The sequence below is a fragment of the Vicugna pacos genome, unplaced genomic scaffold (assembly GCF_048564905.1).
Source record: "Vicugna pacos unplaced genomic scaffold, VicPac4 scaffold_19, whole genome shotgun sequence".
In the NCBI taxonomy this organism is placed as follows: Eukaryota; Metazoa; Chordata; class Mammalia; order Artiodactyla; family Camelidae; genus Vicugna; species Vicugna pacos.
In genome coordinates, this window is record NW_027328740.1 from 35,520,450 (window position 1) to 35,546,985 (window position 26,536).

A 26,536-nucleotide genomic window follows, 5' to 3' on the forward strand; every position below is an offset into this window, starting at 1 on the left:
GTGCAGGGATAAGATTTAACCCTCTGCAAACTGCCAAGTTAGCATGAGGTAGTTTGTGGATGCTGCCAGAGGACAGGACACTCCCCCAGGATCAGAGACAAAGGACTCCCTGCCAGCACAGCAGGCAGCCTGTGGTTCAAGTTCATATTGGTTCCTGAGTTCCTTTCCTATTGCTGTTGTAACAAAGGACCACAGACTCAGTGGCTTAAAGCAATACACATTCATCTTCTCACTGTTCTAGGGTGCAGTAGTGCAAAGTCAATGTCAGTGGGCTAAAACCAACGAGTGGCCAAGGCTAAGTTCCACACCTAGGCTCTTGGGAGGGATTCATCATCCTACCTTTCCCAGCTTGCAGAGGTGCTCACACTCCTTGGCCCAGGGCCCTGTGTCACTGTGACCTCTGCTGCCACTTTACATCTCTGTCTCTGACTATATAGATATAGAGGAAGAGTCTTCTACATCTGGTATGGACCCTTTTTCCTACATGGACATTGTATCCTTATTTATGTGCAGATGAAAACCCCTTCCCTCCAGGGTGCGGTGGCATCAGCTCACAAGATGACCACTCTGGGCTTTAAGTGTCCTCTTTGTATTGTCATCAGGGAACTTCTCTTTCCATAGTTAGCTCTGTGTTACTTTGTTGTTATATTTTACCCAGAATTACTGAAAGTTTTACTTAAAAGGGATCCTAATTAGCTCTGTTTACCTGTTTCCAGAGCTGAAAGCTTCAGTTCTAGAGTATCAGTTTGATTTTTCCTAAAAATACATTCCAGTATATTTCTCTGGTGAAAGTCTCTACCCTGTTATCTATTCTCCCATCATTTCCTTATTTTCTTGAATATATTAAAAGTATTTTATAGCCTTTATTGGTAACTCTGATGCCTACATCACCTGGGGTTTGCATCCTTTGTCTAATGCTCCTTATTCTCATGTTATCTGTCATATAGTCTGGACATGTTGCATGTCTAGAAATTCTTTATTACATGGCAGACATTGCAAATGAAAAATCCATGTTATCTTCTGTGAGAGCTTTTCTACCTTCCCGTTAGGCAGACAGTGTGAGGGACTGATCATGTCACTCCAATCAGGCGCTGAGGTGGATCAGGACTAAAGTGCCTTTTTTCTTAAAACAGCTTTGAGGTATACTTGGCAAAATAATTTTCACACGTTTAAAGTGTACAGCTTAATATGTTTTGACGTAAGAATATCCCCAAGGAACCATGACCACACTCAAGACAGTGAACATACCCATCACCCACAAAGCTTCTCTCCTGACTTTTTTTGTCCCTCCCTCCCTCCCCGTCTCTTCCCCTGGGAACCATTGATCTGCTTTCTATCACAACATATTGGTTTGCATTTTCAAGATCCTTATATGAATGGATTCATGCAGTATCTACTCTATGTTGTCTGACTTCTTTCATTCAGTGTAATTATTTTGAGAATCATCTGTGTTGCTGTATTAATAGCTTATTTGTCTTATAGTAGAGTATTGTTTAGTGCTGAGTTTTTACTGAAGAGTTTATTGTGAGCAGTGTTTGTATAGACCATCATTTCTTTCTGCATTTACTTCTTGATGGATGCATGGGTTATTTACAACTTGTGCTATTATAAATAAAATAGCAGTGAATATTTGGTTATAAGTCTTTGTATGGACATATGCTTTTCCTTTCTAAAGCACCAGATGAGGAATGTCTGGATTATATGGTACATAGGTGTTTACCTTTTTAAAAGAATCTGTTAAAGACTTTTCCAAAATGGTTGTACTATTGTAAATTCCTCGTGGTGTGTATCAGTTCTGGTTGCTCTACTTCCTTGCCAGCACCTTGTAAGGTCAGTCTTTCTAACTGTATTCATTCTAGTATGTATGTGAACTAGTATCTCACTGTGGTTTTTAAAAGTATTTCTCTAATCATTAATGACACCTTTAATCAGCATCTTTTCATATGCTTATTATCCATCTGGATATCTTTACTGAAGTGTGTTTTCTGGCCTCATTCATTCAGGTGTTTGAATTATTATTGAATTTTGAGACCTCTTTATTCTGGATCAGATACAAAGAGAGACCATTATCAGATATATGATCTGCAAATAGCTTCTGTCTATGGCTTGTCTTTTCATTTGCTTAGCAGTGTTTAGAAGAGCATTGAAGAGTCTTCATGTTCATAAAGTTCACTCTATCAGTTTCTTTTTAAAATAGATGATACTTTTGGTGTCATAGCAAAGAAAAATTTGCCAAACCCAAGGCCATAAAGCTTAAGCCTATGCTTGTTCTCCTAGCTGTTTTATAGTTTTAGATTTCCTATTAAGATCTATGATCCATTTTGAGGTAAATTTTGTATATTTTGTGAGGTGTGAATCAAAGTTCATTTTTTTTTTTTGCGTATCACTATCTAATTGTTCCAGCACTACATGCTGAAAAGATCCTTTCTCCACAGCATCCTTTTTGAGAATCAATTGTCTGTATAAGTCTTGGTTTAGTTCTGAACATTCTATTGTGTTCCATTATTCTATTTTCCTGTTTTACACCAACACCCTAATTTCTGATTACTGTAGCTTTATAAAAAAAAAGTTTGAAAATCAGATAGTGCAAGTCTTCCAACATTGTTTTTCTTGTTCAAAGTTGTTTTGGATTTTTGGGATCCTTTGAATTTTTATATGAATTATAGAATAAGTTTTTAAATTCCTTACATCCTGTTCTGCCAAAATTCCACCCATGTCTTTGGCCGTCTCCAGAGCCACATTTTCTGAAGAAGTCTCTCTAGATCCCAGGTGAAAGGAATTTCTCTTTCGTCTGTGCTTAAATCACATTTGATATTATTTGATTCCATTTAATCATATTTGCCTGTATGTACTTGTCTGATCTTTCCAGCCATTTAGTAAATCTCAAAAGATTAGGAATCTTGACTTGGTTCCCTCTGTGTGCTGAGAAACTAGTTCTATGCTTTGCAGGAGTGAGCCCTGCAGTAAGAGGTATCTGCAGCACACATCTAGCTCATTGCTTGAATATTGTCAAGGAATTCTGCAGATTTAGAATTGTTTATTGATTGTTGTCTCCAAGACGGCTCAGTCTTTTTTATTTCTATTGCTACTGCTGCAGTTTCAAAGAACAATGGGCTAGTTATTTTCCAAATATCAAATCATACTCTAATTGTGTTGTCACGCAAATTATGTGCTGCTGTGTCTTAACAACCTGCTTAGTGTTCACAGGCTCCTTCACTCATGGAAAATTTGGGAGAATGTCATATCCTTAGAGATAGCAATGCTGTCTTTGGCGACCTGAGCAGCAGTATCTGAATTCACTCCTGCTATTTTTCCAGTGTCCCCTCTAGACCTCCTCCAGCCCTCCATGGGGGGCCCTGCAGTTCTGCCCTAGAAAAGCCTGTTGCTTCTCAGGAAGACTTCCCTATGAAACATAATCATGTCCTTCTTGTGGGGACATTCAGTCCAGAGACCTGAAAGCAGGGGAAAATGTTCAGCCTGCTTTTGGTAGAACCTAAATTCTTCCATACTTGTTAGAAGCAATTTCAATGAGGAAACTGTTTTGGCATCTAACAAATCAGCATAAATGACTGATGAGGAAGATCAGCTTCCCCATCCCACTCAGTCGTCATGTTGATGTGACACACACATTGGCAAACATTTTCCCCTGTGAGCAACGTAAAGTTCAAGACGTTATGAATGGCTTTTTATTTTTATTTCTTAGTCTTTCCACATTCACTGTGTCTCGTGAGATTATATGAATCCTGCTTATTTTCAGCCCAGCACTAAACTTTTTAAAAGGATCACGTGTTTAAAAGGCTAGTGGACAATTTTTTAGAAGACAGAAATCCTTAGATTTTGGTCCCAGAGTTGAATCTTGGTTAGTGGTGAATGAAAATTCCCGTTAAAATTTTAAATTCAGTGATATAAAGTCTTAAAAATAGTTAAATATTAGTCAATTTCATTAAAAACTATAAGAGTTATTTACCTTTAAGCCTGTTTCTGGGGCAATTTTGCAATGATTCCCTCCCTTTATCGATTCCCTCTTTATCAGAATCCTTGAGAGGCCCCTGTCATCATTGTCAGTATCATCATTATCATCATGGAACTGATTCTTCTGGAAGATTCTAGGAAAATAAAGAGATGGACGGGATTATGTGTAGGTCAGTGTGTGCATGTACAATAAGAACAGCTGTCAGGCATTAGATGCAAGATACCCATTTCATTTAGGGGAGAATGTGGTCATGAAATCCTGATGTGGTGAATGAAGGAAGCGGTGGGAACAGGATAGTCAATGCAAAGGAGGAGGAAGTGAGTGAGTTGGAGAGCATAGATCCTTGGTTAGTTGATCAGCACATTGGTAAGAATGAGGGGAGTGTGATGGCAGAATCATGTCCCTCCCCGGCCACAGGGTAGCCACCTGTGACATGTTACTGTACATGGCAAAAGGGATGACAGATATTTTAGGATTAAAAATCTTAGAGGATTTCTGTCTCCTAAATTGTCTATTAGTTAGCCTTTAAACCCATGATACATTATTATAGATTAGTGCAGGGGCACAAATAAAAAGGATTCATATAATCTCACCAGACAAACTGAATGTAGAAAGGATAAGGAAGAAAAACAAAAAGTCACTTATAAGTGCCTTGAACCATAAATTGCTCATGAGGAAATGTTACACAAGGTGAATGTCACAGCCACATACATACTGCCTGAGTGGGATGGGACAAGGGGATCCTAAGATGAGACAATAGGGTGAGTAGTCTGGATTGTCCAGGTGGGCTGAATGTAATCACAGGGGTCCTTAAATTGGAGGATATTTCCCAGCTGAGTTTAAAATCAGAGGGAGGTGTAGCGATGGAGCAATGTTCAGAAAGGCTGCTGACCATGAAAATGGAGGAAGTTGAGGGGCACAAGCTAAGGAAGGTGGGTGACCTCTGTAAACTGGAAAAAAAAAAGGAAACATTCTCTTCTAGACCCTCTAGAAGGAAGGAACCCTGCTGGTATCTTGAATTTATCCCAATGAGAACTGTGTTGGATCTCTGACATCCACAGCCATAAGCTAATAAGTCTGTGCTGGTTTAAGCTATTAAGCTTATGGGAATTTGTTACAGTGGTAATAGGAAAATAACATAGTGAGTGGTAGTGTAAGGGATTAAAGGTCTAGGATGGGGTGTGGAGAGAATTCTGACATTTACACCTAAAAAACAACCAGGTGAAGTGGGAAGGTGTTTTAAGGAAGACTTACCTGGCAGGGCTGTCAAGCAGACTGGAGTGAGCGAATCCTTGGAGTTAGAGGAATCAATTAAACCTCACAAGGAAAATAAGAAATAAAATGTAGCAGGGCTTCAGTGTTAGTAGATGTAGGAATGGAAATGGGCAGAGAGATATAAACATTATTTTGAAATTAGCTACAGGTTTGATGACTGCATGTTTGGGAGAGTTAGCCGATGTGTGGACTGAATACATCCCCTCAAAATCCATATGTCGAAACCTCATCTCCCAGGGTGATGATATAGGGATGCGGGGCCTTTGGGAGGTGATTAGTAGGATAAAATGAGGTCATGAGAGTAGAGCCCTCATGAATGGTATTAGTGTTCTTATACAGGGCCCCAAAGTGCTTGCTTCTCTCTCCTCTCTGGGCCATGAAGATAGTGGGAAGACAGCCATCTTCGAGCTGGCAATCCTCTCCCAGATACATTGACCTTGAAAGCCTCAGCCTCCAAACCATAAGGAATATGCTGGTTGTTTAAGCCACCCGACACATGGTAATTTGTTACAGAATCCCAGACTGACGAAGACAGTGGAGAATGCCACTGTGTTTTGCACTGATTGCCTGGAGAATGCTGAAACCCAGGGAAGTGGGCAGCACAGACGTTTACTCATTTAATCCTGCCAACACTGTAGGGGATAGAGTCTACATTTTCCTCGCTATTTAAAAGGTAAGGAAAAGAGGCACAAACAATAACAATGACAACGACAACAACAACAACAACAGCAACAATAATTTGTCCAAGATTCACACAGAACTCCCTGGAGGGAGAGTGAGAATTAATACTTATGCAGGCTGGCCCCAGAGCCCCTGCTCATAACTACTAAGTCAGATCACCTTGCTTATTTAATCAGTTTTTTTCAACTGTGATATGAGTGTACTGTGTCCAGTAACTTATAATTTCAAAATACCTCACTGTAAGGGAAACATTAGTCGCAGGCATTACAACCCACAGAAAGCTAGACATACAAAAATAACTTGTTAAGGCAAGATAACCAATAATGTTTTTAAATATTATACCTGCTGACCCTTTGCAATAAAGTGTTTATTTATAATTCTGTCTGGCTACAGAATAACATCATAATCCTGCATGTGGCTGGTGGCTCCCGTGTTGGACAGCACGGGTCTAGAGAATTTAAATGACTTGCCCAGCCTTGCCCAGGAAGCTCGTGGTGGGATCAGAGCTATAGTCTGGGACTGTTCCTTCCTATCCAAGTCCCTCATGGAAGTTTAGAAGCTTCTCCTTTGGTGCCCAGCTGTCTATCCGTACTTATGACATCTTGTCAGGTGCCCCGGCCTGCTCCTGAACATCAGCCAGAACCCACTTCTGCTCTTTTTTGGCCAGGTAATACCTTCTAGCAACTTCCATTGCCTTCTTGGCATCAGTTTTTACATGGAAGGGTAGTGGCTAGAGAAGGAAATGTGTCCACATGACAGGTTTTTCATAAATAAAGTAGGAGTGGTCAAGAGAAGAAAACCTCAGGAATACGAGTGGAAGCAGGTCATTTAATATACCAAATGCGTACTTTCAATGTATGTTTGTGTTTCCGAGTCCACGCTTGTTCTACTCGTGCATTATAGGCCAACACATCAGGAGACAAGGATTTGGGGCAAGAAATAGCGGCTTTAATTTGTAAAGCCAGTGGAGAAGATGGTAGACCAATGTCCTGGAGAACCATCATCCCAAGTCAGAATTCAGGCTCTTCTTATATTAAAAAGGGGAAGCGGGAATGCTTGGTTGATGCAAACTTGGTGTATGAATTCTTTGTTTTTAGAATCCTTTGTTCTTGCAGCTCTTCACCTGGGTCAGATCCGTGTAAACCTCCAACAAGCAAATGTTATTTTCTATTCTGTATCTTGTTATCTTTATACGAATGGAAAAGTGATAATATCCTTCAAAGTCAGAGCCTTGAGAATAGGGTCTCCTGTATATTTCAGGATCTAGGCAACATTGTTTCACAAAAGGTGCAGAAACAGCAAGACTAAGCCTAGGAAACAGGGCACAGGTTTAAAGTCAAAGGAACAGATCTAATATGGAGTCAGATTTGTTCTTTCCTATTTCAGTAGTGCCATGGAGAAGGCACTGTGGGCAGCTTTCTGTAGGGTCCTGGAGGCTTTCTCTCTCAGCCTCTGTGCGCCTCTATTGAAAACCCGTCATCGCTATCTGGCCTGCTGGAAAACCAGTCCGCCTGTTTTGCCCTGAAGTTGTGTTCTGTTTATAACTCATCTCTACTCCTTGGAAAACAACTCAATAAAAACTCAGTTGGTTTCCCACCAGCCCTGAGCAGGGGTGAGGGATAGCATGTTATTATTTTATAAAAAAAATATAAAAAAGCTTTAAAACAGCACTGGGCACATAGAAGAGAGGCAATCAATGCTTCCTGGCTTAAATCGAAAATGATGACTCAGTGAGTCTATGGCTGCTGTATTTGCTGAGCTAGTTACTCCTTTGCTCCATTACACATTTATTTTAACTGAAAAAGAAATATATGCATATGGTTAAAAAAATTCAAACAGAGCAAAAAATACTCAAGTGAAAGAAGTTTTCCCTCATCCTCTGTTCTTACATGCCTCCCTGGAGATGCCAATGTTTACAATCCTTTGTGTGCTTTTCCAGATATGCTATGCAAGTTCCCACCAATGTATGTAAATTCCTTTAAAGTTTTACTTATTTTTAACTTTAAGGGATTTAAATCCTCAAGTGGCTTCTGCCACAGTAATAGAAAAGAAGAAATCTGACTCCATATTAGACCTGTTCCTTTGACTTTAACCCTGTGCTCTGTCTCCTAGGCTTCTTCTTGCTTGTAAAACAATGTTGCCTAGAGCCTAAAATATACAGGAGAGCCTATTCTGAAGGCTCTGACCTTTAAGGGTATTTAACACTTTTCCAATCATATAAAGATAACACGTTGCAGAATAGAAAATAACGTTTGTTTTGTTGGAGGTTTACAGGGATCTGACCCAGGGAGATAGCTGCAAGAACAAAGGATTCTAACAAGAAGGAATTCCTACACCAAGAAGTTTGCAAAAACCAAGCACATAGGAAAGCAGCCTGAATTCTGACTTGGGGAGATGGTTTTCCAGGACATTAGTTTGCCATCTAGGTCTACAGAAACTTGCTATTCCATGCCCCAACACTTGGTCTCCCAACTTACTGGCCTGTCCTGCACTGAGGAGAATAAATTTGGACTCAATAACACTTCTACCTACCTAGCAAGTTGGACACTGGGACTGAGGGCAGCTCTCCCACACACAGGGGCCTACGGTGAGCCCTTGATTATTCCCCGAGGTTGGGGTGTGGTTTACCCAGGAGGGATGGGGACTCTACACCAACACTCAGGCAGTCTGCTCCTTCTGGGGCTCTGACATTTTACCTCCCGCTCCCTGCCAGCCCAACATTTGGGACAGTGGAGCTAAGGCAGAGATCGTGCCTGCCTGTTTCCCAGCGTGTAAAAGGGGAATATGTACTCTTCCCAAGGTAGTTCTGAGAAACAACACCTGCGGGTGCTTGGTTCCCTGAGCAACAGTAAACCTAGCTCCTTGTGGGGGCAACGGGTATGATACCTGTAGGGTTTCTGCAGAGACCTTAGCTGGAGGGCTGGGCCAGGGACGTAAAATATGAGCTGTGGGCAATGACGGGTAAGAGAAGGGTGTATAGGCAGGACTGCTACCTCCTTCGGGGTGCCACAAGAGGTAAAACGCTTTCTCCCCATCTCTGTTACTCCCCTCCCAATTCCAGATAACTGCCTTCCCTCTGCTCCTCCTGTCCATGTGTCTCCCTCCACTTTTCCCCGCCTCCCCTCCTCCTCCCCTATTCTCCCTCCCTCGGTTCCCCTTCTCTCTCAGGACCCAGAGCGGATCGCTGGCCCTCCTGCGCATGCGCAGTTGCTGCCAGCTGGACCGCGGGTTGGAAGCTCCAGCTCCGAGCCGGGGATCGGCCCCAATGGCTTCTCAGCTCTGTCGCCCTGTAGGCCTTTGGCTACTGCCTGGGGCCGGGGCCTCTGGCTGTGGAAGTGCAAGGTGAGGGGATATCGGGAAAGGGGTGAGGCGGCTGCGGGAGGGCGGTCGGCGTGTCACAGCCCCCCAGGGCGCCAGTCAGCGTGTGTTCAGCTGGATTGCTCGGGCCAGACCCCTCTGCCCGCGCCACATGCCCCGGCGCCCCGGCCACAGCTGTCCAGGGCCAGGTGTGCCCCTGCGCCTCTTGGCCCAGCCGGGCTCCCCTCAGTCCGCGGCTGGCGTCCGCTTCCCCTCTTCCGCCCGCGAGTCCTCCCCTCCCGGGCTTCCTCTCCTAGGCCGCCGACCCGTCCCCACCACTGGGCGGGCTGTGTCCCGGGCGGGCGGGGTCTGCACACCCGGACGGGGCGGGCGGCTTGGGCTGGGGCTGGGGCTGGCCTCCGAGCGGGGCTGCAGCCCGCACCCCCCCTTTCCCTCCCCCCAGGGCTGCCCTCCTTTCCCTTTCACCCTCCCTCAGGACCAGCTCAGTGGCGTGTGTGCTGCTCCCGGGGCTGAGGGCCTCTGGCTGTAGCGCCCAGCTTCACCTGGTGGAGTCGGGAAAAGGGAGCATCAGTGCTGAGCAAGCTTCTGTCTCCTCCCTCAGTGTTTCTGCCGCAGGTAAGTATCTTGAACACTTTCAGGTGTTATGATGGCGGTGCTTGTTGATGTCACGTGTTTTTATAGTGAGAGGGATTAACAGTGGTGAAAGCAGGGCTTGGTTCTGTTAAAAATGAGCTGAAGGCATGAAGCTGTGATATCCTCCTTCCTTCCCTCTCCAAGGGTGAAACGTGTGACAGTCAATTTTAAAAAGATAGTTACAGTCCCTAGCTAGCCCAGCCCAGCTAGTGTGTGTTAACAGGAACAGCATCACCAGAGGCCTTGGAGACCCAGGGATATTGCAGTCCTAAAGAACTCCTGGCACAGTTTGGTTTGTATTGGTTTTTTGTTTTTCTTAAATTGTGGGACAGACTAGTGGTATAAAAAGAAAAATATTTGTCAAGAAATATTTTTTCATATAACAGCGTTATTGTGATATAGTTCACACACCATGAAGTACATCCATTTAAATGGTAAAATTCAGCAGCTTTTAGCATATTCACAGTTGTGCAACCATTATTATTCCAGAACGTTTTTATCACTTCAGAAAGAGCAGTGGAAATTAATGACCTATCCACCCCTCCCCAGTGGTGGTTCTAAAGAAATTTCTTGGCTAATCTTGACCATAAATTCACTTGTTACATTCCAAGAAAAATCTGGTAGGAATTCTAATCAGAATTGCAATGAATCTGTCTATCAAAACAGGAAGAATTAACGTCTTTATGGCACAAACTTCTTCTACCCATGAATATATTTCGGACCCTATATTTTCCTTTGTCCAGAGCCTGGCCCATGGGAAGTCCTCACTACTTGTTGGGCTTGTGAATGATGAGATTCTATACATCGTTAGTTGCAGCTGTAGCCTTTCACAGAAGAGAAAAGAAACCTCAGTGAAGCAAGTGACTCTCTGATGGTCAGAAAGAGTGACAGCCATTGCTGGAGTGATCCAGTGGACTTGGTGTTTACAACCAGAATTCTCCACCACCTACAGCTAAGGGGATTAGAGTGTTCTTTTATTTTTTCTTAATGGCGTTGCTTTTATTTTTACTTATTTTTTAAATTATTTTTTATTTAAGTGTAGTCAATTTACAATGTTAGTTTCAGGTGTACAGCAGAGATTCAGTTATAAACATATGCATATGTATATACATATGTTTTAGATTGTTTTTAGTATAACTCATTACAAGAAATTGAATATAGTTCCCTGTGTTATATAGCAGGACCTTGTCATTTATTTTATATTTACTAATTTGTATCTGTTAATCCCTCCTTTCCTGCCTGCTAAATACAGTTTGCTTTCTATGTCCATGAGTCCATTTATAGGAGCACCATTTTTCCTAGTAATATATGCTCTTTGGCTGCTTTCAGTTTCAGTAATTCCATCTTATCTGTGGGCGCTTTTCTTCTGGTTGCCTTTATGTGGTTTGCACACGTGGTAATAGAGATCTTTATTTGGGAGAACTCCAGGTCTCGTGTAGTCCCTGGTACAGAATGCCCACTGAATTGATGATTGAACTGGGAAAAAAGCACAGTAAATGCTGGAATTTCCACTATGGTTGAGAATTCCAGGTTTCAATAACCTGTTTAGACAACCTTACTATTGGCTGCACCCATACTGGGTAATTTGGTGGAAATTCATGGTATGGTGGTGTAGAGACGGGACCTTATATTCTTCTTCTCTTTCTATTTTCTAACACTCATTTTCCTGGGCCTTCCAGATCCTCCCCCAGAAGTGCCCAGGGCTGGCTTAGTGCTGCGCTGAGGCAATATTTGTTAATAACGCCCTTTCCTCTTCTCCTCTGAGCCTCCGTTTCTTTCTGTGCACAATGAGCGCTTAGACTAGATAAATACTTTTCAGTTTCTTTTAAAGCCATGTTTCCTTTGAGAAACAGAAAATGCAAATATCTCCTCTCAACCCAACCCTTTAGATTTTGGTATGTCCTCCAAGGAGTGACATAGCTCTTTGTGAAAAATTGATGTGATTTTGATTGCAGGTGACACAGAAAAGACTCTTCAGAGATTTATTGCAGGGAGAGGGCAGGAAAGAGGCAGTATGTGACACTTTCTAGTGTGAGCAACGGAGCAGGGACTTGGATTTAAATACGGTGTCTGACGTGGCCTCTCTCTAATCTTGTAGAATGTGATAAACTTCTCTACCTCAGTTTCTTGATGTGTCAAGTTGGGGTGATAATATTTTAAGGCTTCTGTGAAACATTATACAAATAAGACATTTGTGTCTCGGTAGAAACAAGATCTGCTAGGGATTCAGGGATTTGTTTAAAAAAAATTCTTGTCCATAGCACTCTGTCTGTGTGTATTTAGAAGTTCCTGGAGGGTGAGGGTGAGTCTAAAGTCCATTGTGGGACAGGTGGCCCATATTTCTCCGTGTCCCAGTTTACCCCCTACTCCCCAGTCCTCTTCCTCAGTCCAGGATGAAGTTCCCTAGTAGATTTACACAGAGGTCTTGTGGAAATGGCTTTTCATTTTATTGTTTCACCAAGAAGGGCTGCCATCATGATCTCTGTGGTCAGGTTTTGAAGGGCTGCCATCATGATATCTGGTAAGAATTCTATGCAATTTGGAGTTCCAATTTAATGAAAAGAAAAAAATTACAAATAGAAAATTAGAACAAGGGTGGTGACAGGGGCTCTTTTAAGTGGACACCATTAGCTTTGTTAGCTTCAGGTGCTGTGGCCTGTTGCCACGAGGACCCATCCTCTTGCTCTGAAGTTGGAGGGACTAGTGGGCTCAGTGGGAATGTTAACTGAGTGTATCTCATGGGCTGGGCATTGTCCTACTTGTACTGTGTGTTCCTTATTTGAGACAGTGAGCTCACCTAACCTCGATAACCTCTTTAAAATATTAGACTTTTAATTTTGAGATGTAATGTAGATTCCCATGTGGTAGTAAGAGATTATATGGAGAGGGCCTATGGGCCCTTTGCCCAGTTTTCTTAATGGTTCCATCTTGCAGTGTTGGGGTACAATTCATTACTGACTCACTAACAATTTGAGGTTTGTGTTATTGCCCTTATTTCTATTCACGATTAAACTGGGGCTTCGTGAAGCACGCAGGCCTGTCCAGGTCACCCACATTGTTAATGCAGAGTCGGGTGAACGTGGGCTTGGGATTTCCAGGCAGTACCATTATGATGGTTTGTGGCAGGGAGCAGCATTCACTTTGCTTGTTTATTCATTCATTCAACAAACATTTATTGAGTAAACTCTGTGGGTCAGATGCTTTCATAGAGTTATCTGATTCTTCAGCAGTACTGAGAATCAGGTAATGTTTATATTTTTTAATCTGAGAAAATTAGCTCTGAGAGGTTATAACCTCCCCAAAGGAAGTATAACTCATAAAGGAGGGATAGAACATGTGTACAGTCACCTCCTTTTATGCAGGTGGTACCCTATGCATTTTACATTTTCAAACATCCGTAATCCAGATATATTCTTGTAAGGCAAGGCTTTTTTTTTAATTGAAGTATAGTCAAGTTTACAATGTTGTGTCAATTGCAAGGTGTTTTTTGACTTTTGAATTAAAAAATACTTTTTCAGGAGGGAAATTAGGTGTATTTATTTGTTTGATTTTTTAAAATGAGGTACTGGGGTTTGAACCCAGGACCTCGTACATGCTAAGCATGTGCTCCACCAATGAACAGTACCCTCTACCCCAAGGCAAGTTTTCTTATACATTATTATGAAGCTTAGGAGTTCAAATAAATTGAATAGGAATCCAGATCTTTTGATCCTACTGTGGTCCTTCTCTTTATATTCTGCTGAAGGGGGTTGGGGAAGCATTTCCTTTGTTCATTTCTTTATTCAGCATTTTTGAGCAGTGACTTTGCATCAGGGCCTTGCTAGGTGCTTGGAAATAGAAAATAAGAAATGACCTTTCTCTGCAGAGGCAGGAAGCCTAGACCAAAAGCTGGGTAATGTGATCCGAGCTACAGTAGCCATATGCAGACTCTGAGGACAAACTGTACCCTTGGATTTGCTTTGGCTTCCCTTGTCTTCTGGCTGGTACACACCAGGTCACCGCAACCCAGATGGGCCCGTAGCACACAGCAGAGAATTTACCTCGATCTCCTCTCCCCTCTCGGCAGGGCCAGCAACATGAGCATCCCTGACTACGTGCAGTGTGCTGAGGACCACCAGACTCGTCCCGTTGTGGTCCAATCCATAGAGATCATCTCAGAGGAGAATTTCTTTTGCATCTAACAGCTACTCACCTCGGTTAGCCATATCAGCCCTTGTGGCTCCCAGTGGACACTCTGTATCCACTACAGGCACCGCTATGTGCCCGAGAATCGGTGGAGCGTCTTCCAGAAACACCCCAAGGTCGTGGGCCTTGTCACCATTACCGAATGTCTCTCTGCCAAGGCCTTCGAGAAGCTCCACATGCAGAGGAGCTGTATGGTGCATCGCTTAATGACTCTCAGCTTTTTGTCTTTGTGCAGCATGGGGAGGTAGCCGAGCAGACACGCACCGACGTTGCCTTCAATCTAAGAGTACTGCAGGGTGGTGGAGAAGAGGATCGAGGACTTCACTGAGTCACTCTTCATCTTGCTCAAGTCCAAGTGGCTGGATGGTGGCCCCAAGAATTCTGGGGACAAGATCCCCCTCCCCTGCATCCCGTTTGAGAAGGAGGACTTCATGGGACTGGACACAGACAGCAGGTAAGTTTACCTGGAAGCCAGTCCACCTTGGCTGTGTGCTGGATTGCTTCCCTACATCCAGAAAGGGATCAGCAAGGAAGAAGTCAATCTTGTAGCCAAGGGGGGAGGGAGGTGCAGCCCGCCGGTTTCCAGACATTTCAAAGTGAATCCGCCTTTATTTCAGAGAGATCCTTTTAGGGTTAGTGTGGACACTTACTCCCGCTTTACAGCCAGGAACATGGTGGGACCCCTGGAGTTGCTGTCCAATAAAGTAGCCAAAGCCACATGCTAGGAGCACTGGGGAGGAGGCTGGACTCAGCTGAGATGTACTGTAGGTCAAATGCACATCAGACGCTGAGGCTTGTCTAGTAAAAGTACATAAACTATCTCTCTACTTCCTATATTGTTTACATGTCAAAATAATAGTATTTTACATACAGTAGATTAAGTAAGATCTGTTCTTAAAATCACATTCTAGTATTTGTTTTTTGTTTGTTGGTTTGTTTCTTTGTTTCAAATTTTAAACGTGGCAACTGGGAAACTTTCTTTACATGGCTCTCATTTCATTTCTGTTGGGCAGCCTGTCCTGGTACATGCTCATCCCTTTGCTTATAGATGAGATGCTGAGCCCCGAGAGGCAGAACGAGGCGCTGGTTGAGCTGCGGCTGGAGCCGCTGTCACCTGCCTCCCAGGCCCAGCACCTTTTCAGCTCAGGCCGTCTCTTCCTGCCCGACAGCCACCATGCCAAGTTAGGACATCAGAAACACCGCCAGGGACTTCCTAATGAACTCCTTATGCAGGGAAAGGCGTATCACGGTGTATGGGACAGAGCAGGGAAATGTTCATTCCCACTTTGTCCCTGTGATTAAGTCAATGGCCCCACTTTGCCTCGGAAGTACAGATGAGCTCTTCTGGGCTGCCTACCCCCCACCTTCTGCTCTGTTTCCCCGTATATCTATCATGTTTTCCCTCGGGCTGAAGAGGGTGAGATGCCTTTGCCGAGACGTGGTCCCCCTTTGCTGGGGTGAGTGAGGGAAGCTGTGTCCCCCCGGCCTACGGCCTCGGTCCTTGAGTCTGGAGAGGGCTCATGGTGGTCCCACAGGTGGCGGTCAGAAGACCTGGCATGTGCTACCGGGCCCGCTTTGGAGGTGGTGCTCTGTGATTCTTGAACTTACCTAAGATCAGATCCTACTTTCTGGTTGTTGGTAAGTTGGAGGAGAAGATGCTAGGGAATTAATAAAAAGAATGTCTAGACCAGCCCTGTGAGTGAGAAGCACAGGGGACACTAGTCCCACCTGCGAGAGCCCACCTAGCAGGCTCTGGATGAATTTTCTGTTCCTCCCCAGAAATACCTCTATGGCTTAAGGAAGAGGAGAGGCATGTCGTGGCCATGATCTGTACTTGTCCTCACAGGGCCCTGTGATCTACATGCCCGCACTCCCCATCTGCTTCTTGGAGATGAGCTGGCATGTTTAGGAGCCTGGGCACTGCTGAGGGCATAGCTCCCAGCACCGTGCTACACAGAGTCTCGCTCCGTTCACCTCATCTGTCAACTCCTGCTGAGGCCCCAGACATTAGTCAAGTAGGTGCATCAGCGAAACCTAAGCAGGGACCACCTTCTCCCCCTGGACAGACTGGTGAGTGAGCAGTGGAAGCCTGGAGCCCTGCCCCAGCCCCCACGCCAGTGCCACTTCTTTTGTCATAGGAGGCACTGGTGACATTTTTGCTCAACAAATGCTTGTCTCTGAGTCTGCAGACCCACCAGAGAATGCCAGCTTGTTTTTGCCTTTTGAAGTCTGCCCTTGGGACTTGGCGGAGTAGCCGGATGTGTACTTAGCCCACAGTGGTTCAGCGCATTAAACCTGCCTCCTTGTGGGTCTGTCTATTCTGGTACCATAAGGGCTCAGCCAGCATCTGAACGTCATTGAGATAACGCGGCCAGTGAGCTCGGGTCAAGCACATTCTCCTCCAGTCACTTTTACTCCATTGTTTCTTTTACTATTCCACAGTCATTAATTTTTTAAACAATGCTTTGGTGCAGGAGCAGAGCCTCATTCTCTCCTGCTACTCTTGGTGGAAGTGAGTAAAACGGTCCAGACTGAAATGCGACAATAATTTGTAGCTCAAAAGCTGCCTAGTCGCTTGTAGGTCGAATTTTGGTTAGGGGAGCTGAACACGTTGTGGTCCCCCGGCAGCGCCGCTCCCCTCAGGCCCCTGCTTTCCCTTGAGCAGGAGGTGAGGTTGGGCCTCACCATCCCCGCGTCCCTGGCCTCACACACTCACATAAATTCTTGTACATGCAGTCAAAATTATTTTTGTTCTTGTGTGATTCTAATTTTCTCTTGTTCCTCTTTTCCTTTTTCTTTACTCCTTTTTCACTTGTACTGCCCAGTGAGCATGTTGTTGCTTCTGAAAATGTGGGCTGTGCACACCCTGCATTGGAAATAGCCAGATTGCCCTCCGTACAGTCTCCATCGCTTTAAAAAGCAACAACTTAACAGCTGTTTTGATCCATCTATTATCTTAGTCATTTTTTATTTTCTAATTTTTTGGAATATTTGCTTTGTTAGCTCATCACCCACTGGTGTTTGATACCTGTTGAAATCCTTGCTTTTGAGGAACATGTTTGGTCCTCCTTTTATTTGATGACAAATGCGCCCTTATTAAATTTGTTTCATTGTTTTGAAGAAGTAAGATGTGAATTGATTTTGTCGGGTGCTCAGGGATTCTTTTCATGGAGTATTTAAACTTGTAAGGTCAAACTCTGCAGCATTTTGCTCGATTCCTGCTTTTACACAAACGTGCTCAGCACGCGGTTCCTGGCTGTCGCTGTGTGACGTGCGTGACGTCGCTTCCTGGCCGGCGGTCACTGGTGAGGATGTGGCCGCCACGGAGGTGACAGCTGCAGGGGACGCTGTTGGAGGAAGAGGTCACCGTTTGGTTCTTTAATTTTTTTTTTTTGCATTCAACTTCCCCGTGCCATTTACTTTACTTTGCCTTCATAAATGGGCAGAATTGGGTCTAAAATCCATGCCACTATTTTTTCCCTTTACGAGGCTGGTTTTTCTGAGTATCAGGACAACATGGCCTTCTCCTAAGTAGCTGGCTCACCTGGATCTGTTGGGCAAAGGGACTGCTAAAAGGGCCGTAGCTTCCTCTCTGCTCCAGCCAGTGGGCATTCAGAGCTGGGTCTGTGGTTTGCCTCAGCAGCCGTGCAGACCTTCCTGCCTCGGCCTTTACTTTTAACCCATGTTGGCAGTAAAGAGCTGAATCCGTTTCTGTTGCAGCTGACGCCCACCACGTGGGCCCCCTAACGTGTCATTAGTTTGTGGTAGTCAGTCCCCAACACCCCAGTCAACAATGAAGGAAGATGATTTGTCCAACCCAGGACCTTGGATTCTCAACCCTACCCTGGTTCATCTCACCTGGTGGAATTGTTTGGCCACCACCATCATGCTGACCATGAGGCCTTGTTTCTCCTTTCATGCTCTGGTCCAAATGTGGACACTTCATTTTTCACTGAATTTGTCTCGCTTGAGACAGGCCAGAATATCTGAATGAGTCCATCACATTCTGGGTGGGGAACAGAACAGAAGTAAGTGTCGCAAGTAGATGGAGTCTAGGCTGTCCGGGTTGGCAAATGCAGGCTGGGATCTGTGATGGCTGGGCTGTACACTGGACACAGGCCTTTCCCATGGCTCCTGAGAGCCCATGAGTTGAAGTGATAACAGCCTTGCGTGGGTTCCCCCATCCTCATCTGCTCATTGGCAAGTGTGTCTGCTAATTAGGAGCTCCCCCAGACCTCGGGCCCTTCAAAGCTCAGACCATGGGAGAACCTTGAGTCCCTTCTCCTGGGCCTCCTGTGTGAGAATCCACTGCCTTCTGAGGTGAACAGCGGCAGGAGATGCCTCCCCATCCAGGGAGCACCCTACGGAGGACTGTTAGTGCACCATGCTGTGAGCTTGTGTGTTTCCGGCCATGGTCCCTACAGAACTACACTTGAGATGGGCTTATTGATGGAGATAACAGGACTGATTCCAGGGCAGGGCCTGGGGGAGGGAACAGTGGAAATTGAATGTGACCTCAGACACCTCGGTGGGTGCTGGGGCTGTTACTAAAATGGGGAGTCTGGGAGATACCTGACAGGAATGGAATTCCAGAGTAAATGGTGGACATGAGGCATTTTTAAGATGCCATTTGTCATCCAAATTAGGACTTCAAAGAGGCACTCGGGTCGATGAGCCTGGGGCTCAGGTGAAGGAGCCGGACTAGAGATACACGTTGGGAGTCGTCATTCTTAGCTGGTGTTCAAAGCCTTGCATGTGAATTAGATCATCTCGAGAGCTGCAGACTGAGACTGAGGGGGGCAGGGCTGTGTCTTGGTTGGAGGAAAGCCCAGACCATACAGCTCTGGTGTGTCAGTCAGTGGCGTTTGCCATTTTCAAAGCAATGCCAGTTATCCTTAAGGGGCCAGGGGCTGGGCAGGGCCAGCCAGGAAGAAATCTGAAGGGAGGGTCGTGGCCACGTGTGCGTCTTGGGAAGGTGCAGAGGCTGCAGGGTACGGGAGGGTAGACTCCTCAGAAGCTAGAGTTGCAGTGAGGAGTGGGGAGAAGTTAGTCACAATCACCTGTGAGGGAGGGAGGGAGGCCTAGGGAGCCCCACCTTACCGGACTCGCTTTCCCATGAACAGAAGGCAGTCAGACAGAGGATCTGAGGTGAGAAGGGATGGGCACTGGGAGGGGAGCCAACCTGGAGAATGGTGCTTGCAAAATTCTGGAATAGTCTCCCTGAAAAATAGAGTTAAAAATACCCAGACTCTTAAGAACATTGTTAGTGACTTGGGAGGAGGCAGTTGTTTTTCTGGCCTCCTAAGGGTAAGGCATGTATCCAGGGATACACAGAAGATACGGGCAGTCTGTTCCGGGGGCTTGATCGTTACCGGGGGAACAGTGCAAGTTTAAAGGGGGAGAAGGGCAGCGGAGGGAAACTAGCCAGGCCCCGTGTCAGGTACCAGTCGGCCGCCCTACTTGCGTGTTTCATTCACATCCATGCCTCCCAGGTGGGCGGTGGCAGCCCCCTTTTGGGGATTGGGAAGCCTTCTCAGAGGGGTTAAAGAATTGGTCCATTTAGCGACTAGTAAATGCTGTAGCAGGATTCAAGCAGGGCCTTGTCAGAATTCAAGGGCATGTTCTCTCTACTGTTTCCAGTACTTCCCTGTTATACCTGGAATGGTGAAGTGGGTCAGTTTTGGAGCCTTTCAGAAAAAGTATGATTTAAGCGCCTCTGGACTGTTTCACAAAGCTCAGCCTTCTTTGATGGTTCTGAAGCACGCAGTGATTTTCGTCCCAGAGAGGTAACGTCTAACTCCTTTGATGATGACGTGGTTGCAAATGGTGTACAGGTGCAAAACCAGACTTTGCAGCTTCTGAAGGGAAACTCTCCAGTTCTCCCTTGGTCGGCTTTCTTCCACGGGATGTAACTGTGCTGCAGCGTAGGCCTGAGCTTTCCATATGGAGTGAGAGTTTAATATCCGATGTTAGCATAAAACGGTCAGAAGAAGAAAATCGAAGTTGACAATTTATTTTTGGGTTTCATTAGTCAAGATATACTATCAGTTAATGGCCCATATAGCAAATGAAATTGAGTACAGGACATTGCATTTCTTACTTTCTATTTAGAGTTCTCTTACAGAATAATGTTGCCTGCTTTGGAACATCAGCTCCACCACTCACGGCACCTATCAGTGTGTTGGTGTGATTGCATTTACAGAGTGAATGTAATCTAGGCTTCCTCAGCCTCAAACACTTCAGTGCAGAATCACGGGCTGTAGCCGTCTGTTAGTCACGCAAATACTTCTAAAATTATATGATTCCAGAAAAGAAAGAAGAGAGAGAGATTGCCTTTATAAATTTCCTTTCAGTTCTAAATGAAAACTGTTGTTGAGCAGCTCTGGTTTCCTTTGGATAAGAATATATACATTTCTTTGCATGTAACCTGGGTTTTGGGCTAGAACACCAAGTTCTTGCTGTCCACAAGCCACAAAAATAGTAGCCAAATGGCACACGTGTGAAATAGTTTATACTTTTTTCTGAGAAAGTATCCTTGAATTTGGGACTTGGGCTGTGATTTCTGCTTTTTGATTCCCCCACCTGCCTTGTAATCTCTCACTCCTTCCCACGTGGTTCCCAAGTGTTCGTGGTCTCAAAGGAGCGGGCAAACACCCAGTTGGTCACCATGTACTGCTGCTATAGATAGAGCCCAGACAAGACCTAAAGGACATTATCAGAGAGGACTTCCTGGAAGAAATGGGCTGTACATTCAGTTGTGAGGACAGAGTAAGAGTCAGCCAAGAGAAGGAGTCAAGAATGTGGCTCAGGTCGCAGGTGCAGCCCGGGCAGAGGCCTGGAGGCTTTTGGCGTGGGGACCCGGGGAGAGTGCCCTGTGCGGTCCAGGGTGGAGGGAGCCCCTGCTGGGGAGGACACTGGAGAGAGTCCGGGGTGTAGGTCTTTGGAAGAAGTTGAGTTTTACTAGAACTGACACAGTAGGCAGTGAAGGGTGTCAACAGAAGTGACCCTCAGGGAAGGTACTTCTGGTTTTGCTTCTGATATACTACAGACAAAAGGGTCGGGACGGGTGAGAGCAGGTATGTCTGTCCCTTTGAGATCCAACCCGTCATTCATTTATTCATAACACGTGCACTTCAGTGAGTCTAGGGGAGAGAGAGTGTAGCCACATAAATAAGCAAAATGTATTTGCTTCTTGAGAGCTTAGCGTTGTCAGTTAGCCTAGAATGTTCTAGGAAGAGAGGAACAAATTGTGGAGGTTGGAGGGAGGGAAGGCTTCCTTGGGAAACAGTCAAAATGAACCTGGAGGCAAGTGGGAAGTAGGAGCAGGTCAGGGGGCTCCTGAGGTCACTGGGGACCTATGTACTGAGATGAGGCTGGGCGAGCAGGGTCTGGGGTGGGGCTAGAACTCTACCAGGGAGCCTCTGAACTGTTTGAAGTGGGGTTGATGTAATCAAATTTGTGCTTTGGGAAGGCTGTCGTGGCTTTGTGTGTGTGTGTAGCGGGGAAGAGGTGGAGGGTGCCACCAACTGGGGGATCATTTGAAGACCATTCACAGGCTGGGATATGGGCTTCGGGGCTACTTGGGGACGGCAGGGGCAGTGTGGATGCCGGCTTTTCTTATGGGGGACTTGTTAGCGGGGCTGCCCTAGAGGCACCTTGTGGCTGGAAGAAAACTGATGGAGGCTGCCAGGTGGACATTCCTCTTCTCTCTTTCCATGCCTAGTGTGATTATCTTAGCTCAGCCAACATTTGGAACAAAAGAGCTAATCTCCAGGGTTGCCCAGGCCTTTGTAGAGCTCCTTCGAGTGAGATCTGATAGGATTTAGGTTTGTGTTCAGATCTGGATGTTCACTTAGCTAGAAACGTCCTGTCATTTCGATTTCCATAGGGGTTTTTATTCCTGATAAAGATTGCTTTCTTGGTGAGAGGAAAATTATTACAGCTGTTGTCTTTTTCAAAAAAAATCATATGTTTTAAGAGCTTTAATATTCAAAAGAATAGGAATATATAAAATATTTAAGGAAGTCTTTGGTGTGGTTTCTTTGCTTTCTGAGCTAATGTGGACTTAGAGCCTTTGTATTACTTAATAGCACATCCTTGTCAGTATTTAAAGAGCTGTTAGTGAGCACCCCAGGCCCCACCTCTCAAAGAATCGTTAAAGTTTGCTCTGAAATAGTGAGGTCATAAACGTCTTGTTTTCAGAAATCAAAAGGTTTTAAATACGCACCATAGCTCCATTTATAAAATAATAATAAGTTCAAAATTAAGAAAATGGAGGATAATTGATTTTTTTTAAAGCCTAAACATAAACTTTCTTGTGCTAATTTTGCAACTGGAAATTTTGAAAAGAAAAATCCTACTGCAATATCATCTACGTGGTATATATATATGAGTTTCACGTTTGAAATGTAACTGCGCAGTGGTTTTCAAAGTCAGGAGCATTCCAGCTGAAATACTGGCAGTGGTGGCTGCTGGTTTTCAATGGAAGAGCCTAAATTTGCCTTCTTAGCTTTTTTTTTTTTTTGTACTGAGAAGGTTGAGTAGTGCTTTGCCAGCATGATTTTCGGGCAATTTGAGGGCAGCTGTCGTGTTCCAGCAGTGAGATATTTCCATGCATTTTATTTTCTGGACATCACCAGGGCACATGTGGGGTTTGTGCCTGCAGGCTGGAATGCTGCAGGACTCCCTAATCCATCACCATTATGTCCTGGTGCTGCTCCGGTCAGTGAATGATTTTCTGTGACTTGGAGGTAATGTGGTCTGGTGGTGATGATCAGACGTGCAGTTAAATGCTATTAATTGAAATAAGAGTAACCTAGAAACATTGCTCTAACAATACAGGATGAGGGAGGAGGATTGGCTGAGCTGCTTGCAGTGGGATGTCTTCTCAGGTGACTCCCTCACCGTGATTCCTGCCAATATCCGCCCCAGCCCTGCACGGTAGTCCTGCCGAAGCAAGCAAGCACTTTGCTCAGAAACGCACTGAATTTCCTTGCGCCTCTGTTTGTTGGCTTTTTTTTGAAAACACATTTTGCCCTTTGCTTAAATGCCATCCATGCTAGTCACCCCTTACACTCATTCTTCTGGACCTCGTCCATACATAGCTGCTGAATGGATGAACAGAATGTAGTATCTCCATGTAGTGGAACATTATTCACACGTAAGAGTGAATAAAAAAGAAAAAAAAAAGAGGAAAATGAAAAATGCCACCTGTTTTGGGAAGTCCACCCTGACTGTTCAACCCACACTTTTCCCTTTGAAACACAATCACTTATGCTCCACTCTACTCTTTTTGATAGTACTTACCACCTTCTAATAATCTTTAACGTTTCCAAAAAAAATAAAAAATAAAGAGATGCTGATGCCACTTCAAAATATACAAGCCTTGCTAACAGCATGTTAATTGAAAGGAAGCAGACACAAACGGCCAGATATTGTTGATTTCAGTGATCTGAAAAGCCCAGAAAAGGCACATGCAGAGGCAGAGAGCAGGTGATGGTTGGAAGGGGCTGGGTGGAGGGGGATTACGGAGTGAATGCTAGTGATAGGGGGATTCTTTTGGGCTGATGAAGTGTTCTGGAAATAGAAGGTGTTGAGGGCTGCACAACTGTGATTGTGCAGAAGACTGCTGAGCGCTGTGTCTGGGAGTGCCTGTTGTTGGGGCATCTTTATTTTGTTCACATCCTGCAATGTGAAGGGCCATCTTCTGCTGTGGTCATTCTACTCCTGTGAGTGGTGAGGGTCAGGACTTTGTAGAGTCCTGTTTCTTTTCTCCCTCTGGCTGAGTGTAGGCAAAAAAATTTAAGCCTGAGAAAGTGCTCCATCTACAGAAATGTCTTTCAGTTTTGCCTGGTGTAAAAATCTTGAGAGCTTTTAACCGTTGAGGCTAGTCTGTGGGGGTAAATAGCCTATGAAGCCTGGGTGAGCCCGGGAAGAGCCGCGCTTCCCTCCCAGACACGGGTGGGGATTTCACCCCCTTTCAGGCATTGAAGGGCCCAGACCCGTGGGCAGACTTGACAATCGTGAATATTTACGTGTATCCGCTGCTTCATCTTGGATATTAATTTCAAGCTGAGTCAGTTTGTGACGGCAGCCTCATCCTACATCAGGAATTTATAGTATCTGCTCTTTGAGGTGAAGACCTGACAGACTTGATTATTTAACAGTCTGCTTTGAATTGATATCTCAGATTCCTTTGTCAAAAGCAAAACAGCAGAAATACAGACGTCCTTTAATTCCAATGTGACCTGGAACGGGTTTAGTGTCTGTGCCTCAGTGGCCTTATCTGCGGGTGGGGAAGATGATAACAGTGCTTCCCTCAGAGGAGCTGGTGAGGGGAGAGTGAGAAGCACAAATGGAGGACTTACACGAGATGCTCATAAATGACCGAATTTAGTGCTCTCCGCCTGGTGAGGCCTTAGGGGTAGAGATGTCAGAACAGAGCAGTCCTAGCCGGAGCTCGATACGTGATGGTAGCTGTTATGATCAGTATCACCACTGTGGGTTATCAGGTAGTTTTAAGACTTGGTAATATGATTTCATGAATAATGTTAAAAGACTAGACATCTCAGATCCAGTTTACATAGTCCTCAAGATTTCTTCTGAGAATTGGATGGTTTCTTCCCTATCTTAAATCTGAGATGAGTCTCTAAAAATTTCCGTATTCCTCCATCCTTTTGCTTTAATTCTCTATTTCTTAAAAAACAAAGTTTTTAGATGGAGTTACTGGGGACTGAATTGAGGGCCTCATGCATGCTAAGCACATACTCTCCCAAATGAGGTATAATCTCTTCCCTGATATTTTTTTTAAATTTACATCTTAATTTTCAGAGGTTAGAGGCCTCTAATTATTTTTCTGGAGACTTGTCCATGGACCTGTAAATCTACAATTAATGGACAAAATTTGGTTTATTAAAAAAAAATCTATAGAACATTCTACAGTCCACCCAAAAGGAAATACTCATGGACTTAAAATGTTTCTCCTTTAAGGTGATTTCTCCTGTTTGGTCGAGCTTAATTTGTTAACAGCCATCCTCATCATCATAATGACCAAACTCGCTGTGAGTGGACGCCTAACTGAGGCTAAAATGCTTTGCTCATATTTTACTTCATAGCAAGTGTTTGATTGTAGGTATCAGTGTCTCCTTTTTTGTAGCTGAGGGATTGAGAGATGGGTCAGCTTGCCCCAAATGACACGCAGCTGGCGGTGGCTAGCTCGATGCTGGAATCCAGGCTGCACAGGATGAATTCTCAATTGCTCCTCTAATCAGCTTCCCGTTGAGTGTTTTCCCGAACTCCTGTGAGCCCATAAATGACCGATTTTAGCTATCTCAGCCTGATGAGGTCTTCAAAGGAGAGACACCAGTGAGAATGAGAGGCAGAGTGGCATAAATTAAAATTGTACATTTTCACAAATGTTTTATTCTCAGGTAATGACTGTAAAGGAAATAGTTTTTTAATTTAGTGCTTTGTGAGAACTAAAAACAAAACATTTAAAATAACTATTGTGCAAGAGAGAAGTGGTCTTTGAAAGTCCAACTGTTGCTAATGATGTTACTTGTTTTTTCTAGTGGTGCTTATTTACTGAAAAATTTCCAAACACTGAATTTGTTTTATGTAGTCTTAGTAGGAAAGAAAACTTTGTCAGTGAGTATTGTAAGTAAAATCCTTACTCTTTTCTTTCCTGATGATGAATATCTTAGTTGTTTACATGGCTTAAGTATATTTCGTCATTTGTGAAATTTGAGTAATATGGTTTACCTTGTCTGACTGTGAGAGCTGGACGCCTTGTATACAAAGCACCGTAGAGGTGCTTAATAAAAATGTGCTTTCACAGTGACTGATAGTTTAGAAGTATCAACTCTGAATACTAAAAAGGGTAGCTTATTTCTGATGCATATTCAATATGTGTATATATGATATACATTAATATGGCTTCAAGTAACTAGGATTGTTTTTTTTAAGTGCAGTATGAAGCTTTAATGAAATCTGTGTCATTCTAGTGAGACAGGGACTACTTAAATTGCCTTAAGCAGACGACCTTGAAGATTATTTACACAGAATGTAAGCTCAGAATTCATGTTGCCGTGTAACCATCCATCAGACATTTAATTTCTCGGGATCCTGACCAGAACCATTAAGTTTAGAAGAATCCACATTGATTATTATCAGGGAATAAGCTTCTCTCTTTTGTGACTAAAGAAAATTTTTATTTTTTTCTGCACTCTTTTCAGGTTTTAAAATTTCAAAATTTTGATTTGACATGTCACTTTTTTAATAGAGAGAATAAAGCTCATGCTGTTTTAATATGTAAATAAATGTTTTTGTATTTCAATACCCTTCTATGATTTCCTGGCTCTTTGAGAAGTATTTTGCAAGATACTTAGATTACCTACTGTTGGAAAAATACAGACGTGACTTTTATGAATATAGGCGTAGTACAGTTCTGTTGGTTTTTACTACAGTGCAAGA

The 26,536-nt window shown here is 44.2% G+C and overlaps 1 protein-coding gene across 1 annotated transcript in view; it reads left to right on the plus strand.

The window, feature by feature from the left end:
• The window catches only part of LOC140692908 (uncharacterized), a 417,598-nt gene that overhangs the window by 306,142 nt on the left and 84,920 nt on the right, over nucleotides 1-26,536 (plus strand). The window contains exon 4 of the mRNA XM_072957117.1: nucleotides 14,301-14,519. Within this exon, the coding sequence (XP_072813218.1) occupies nucleotides 14,301-14,519 (219 nt within the window). The remainder of the gene's footprint in view (nucleotides 1-14,300; nucleotides 14,520-26,536) is intronic.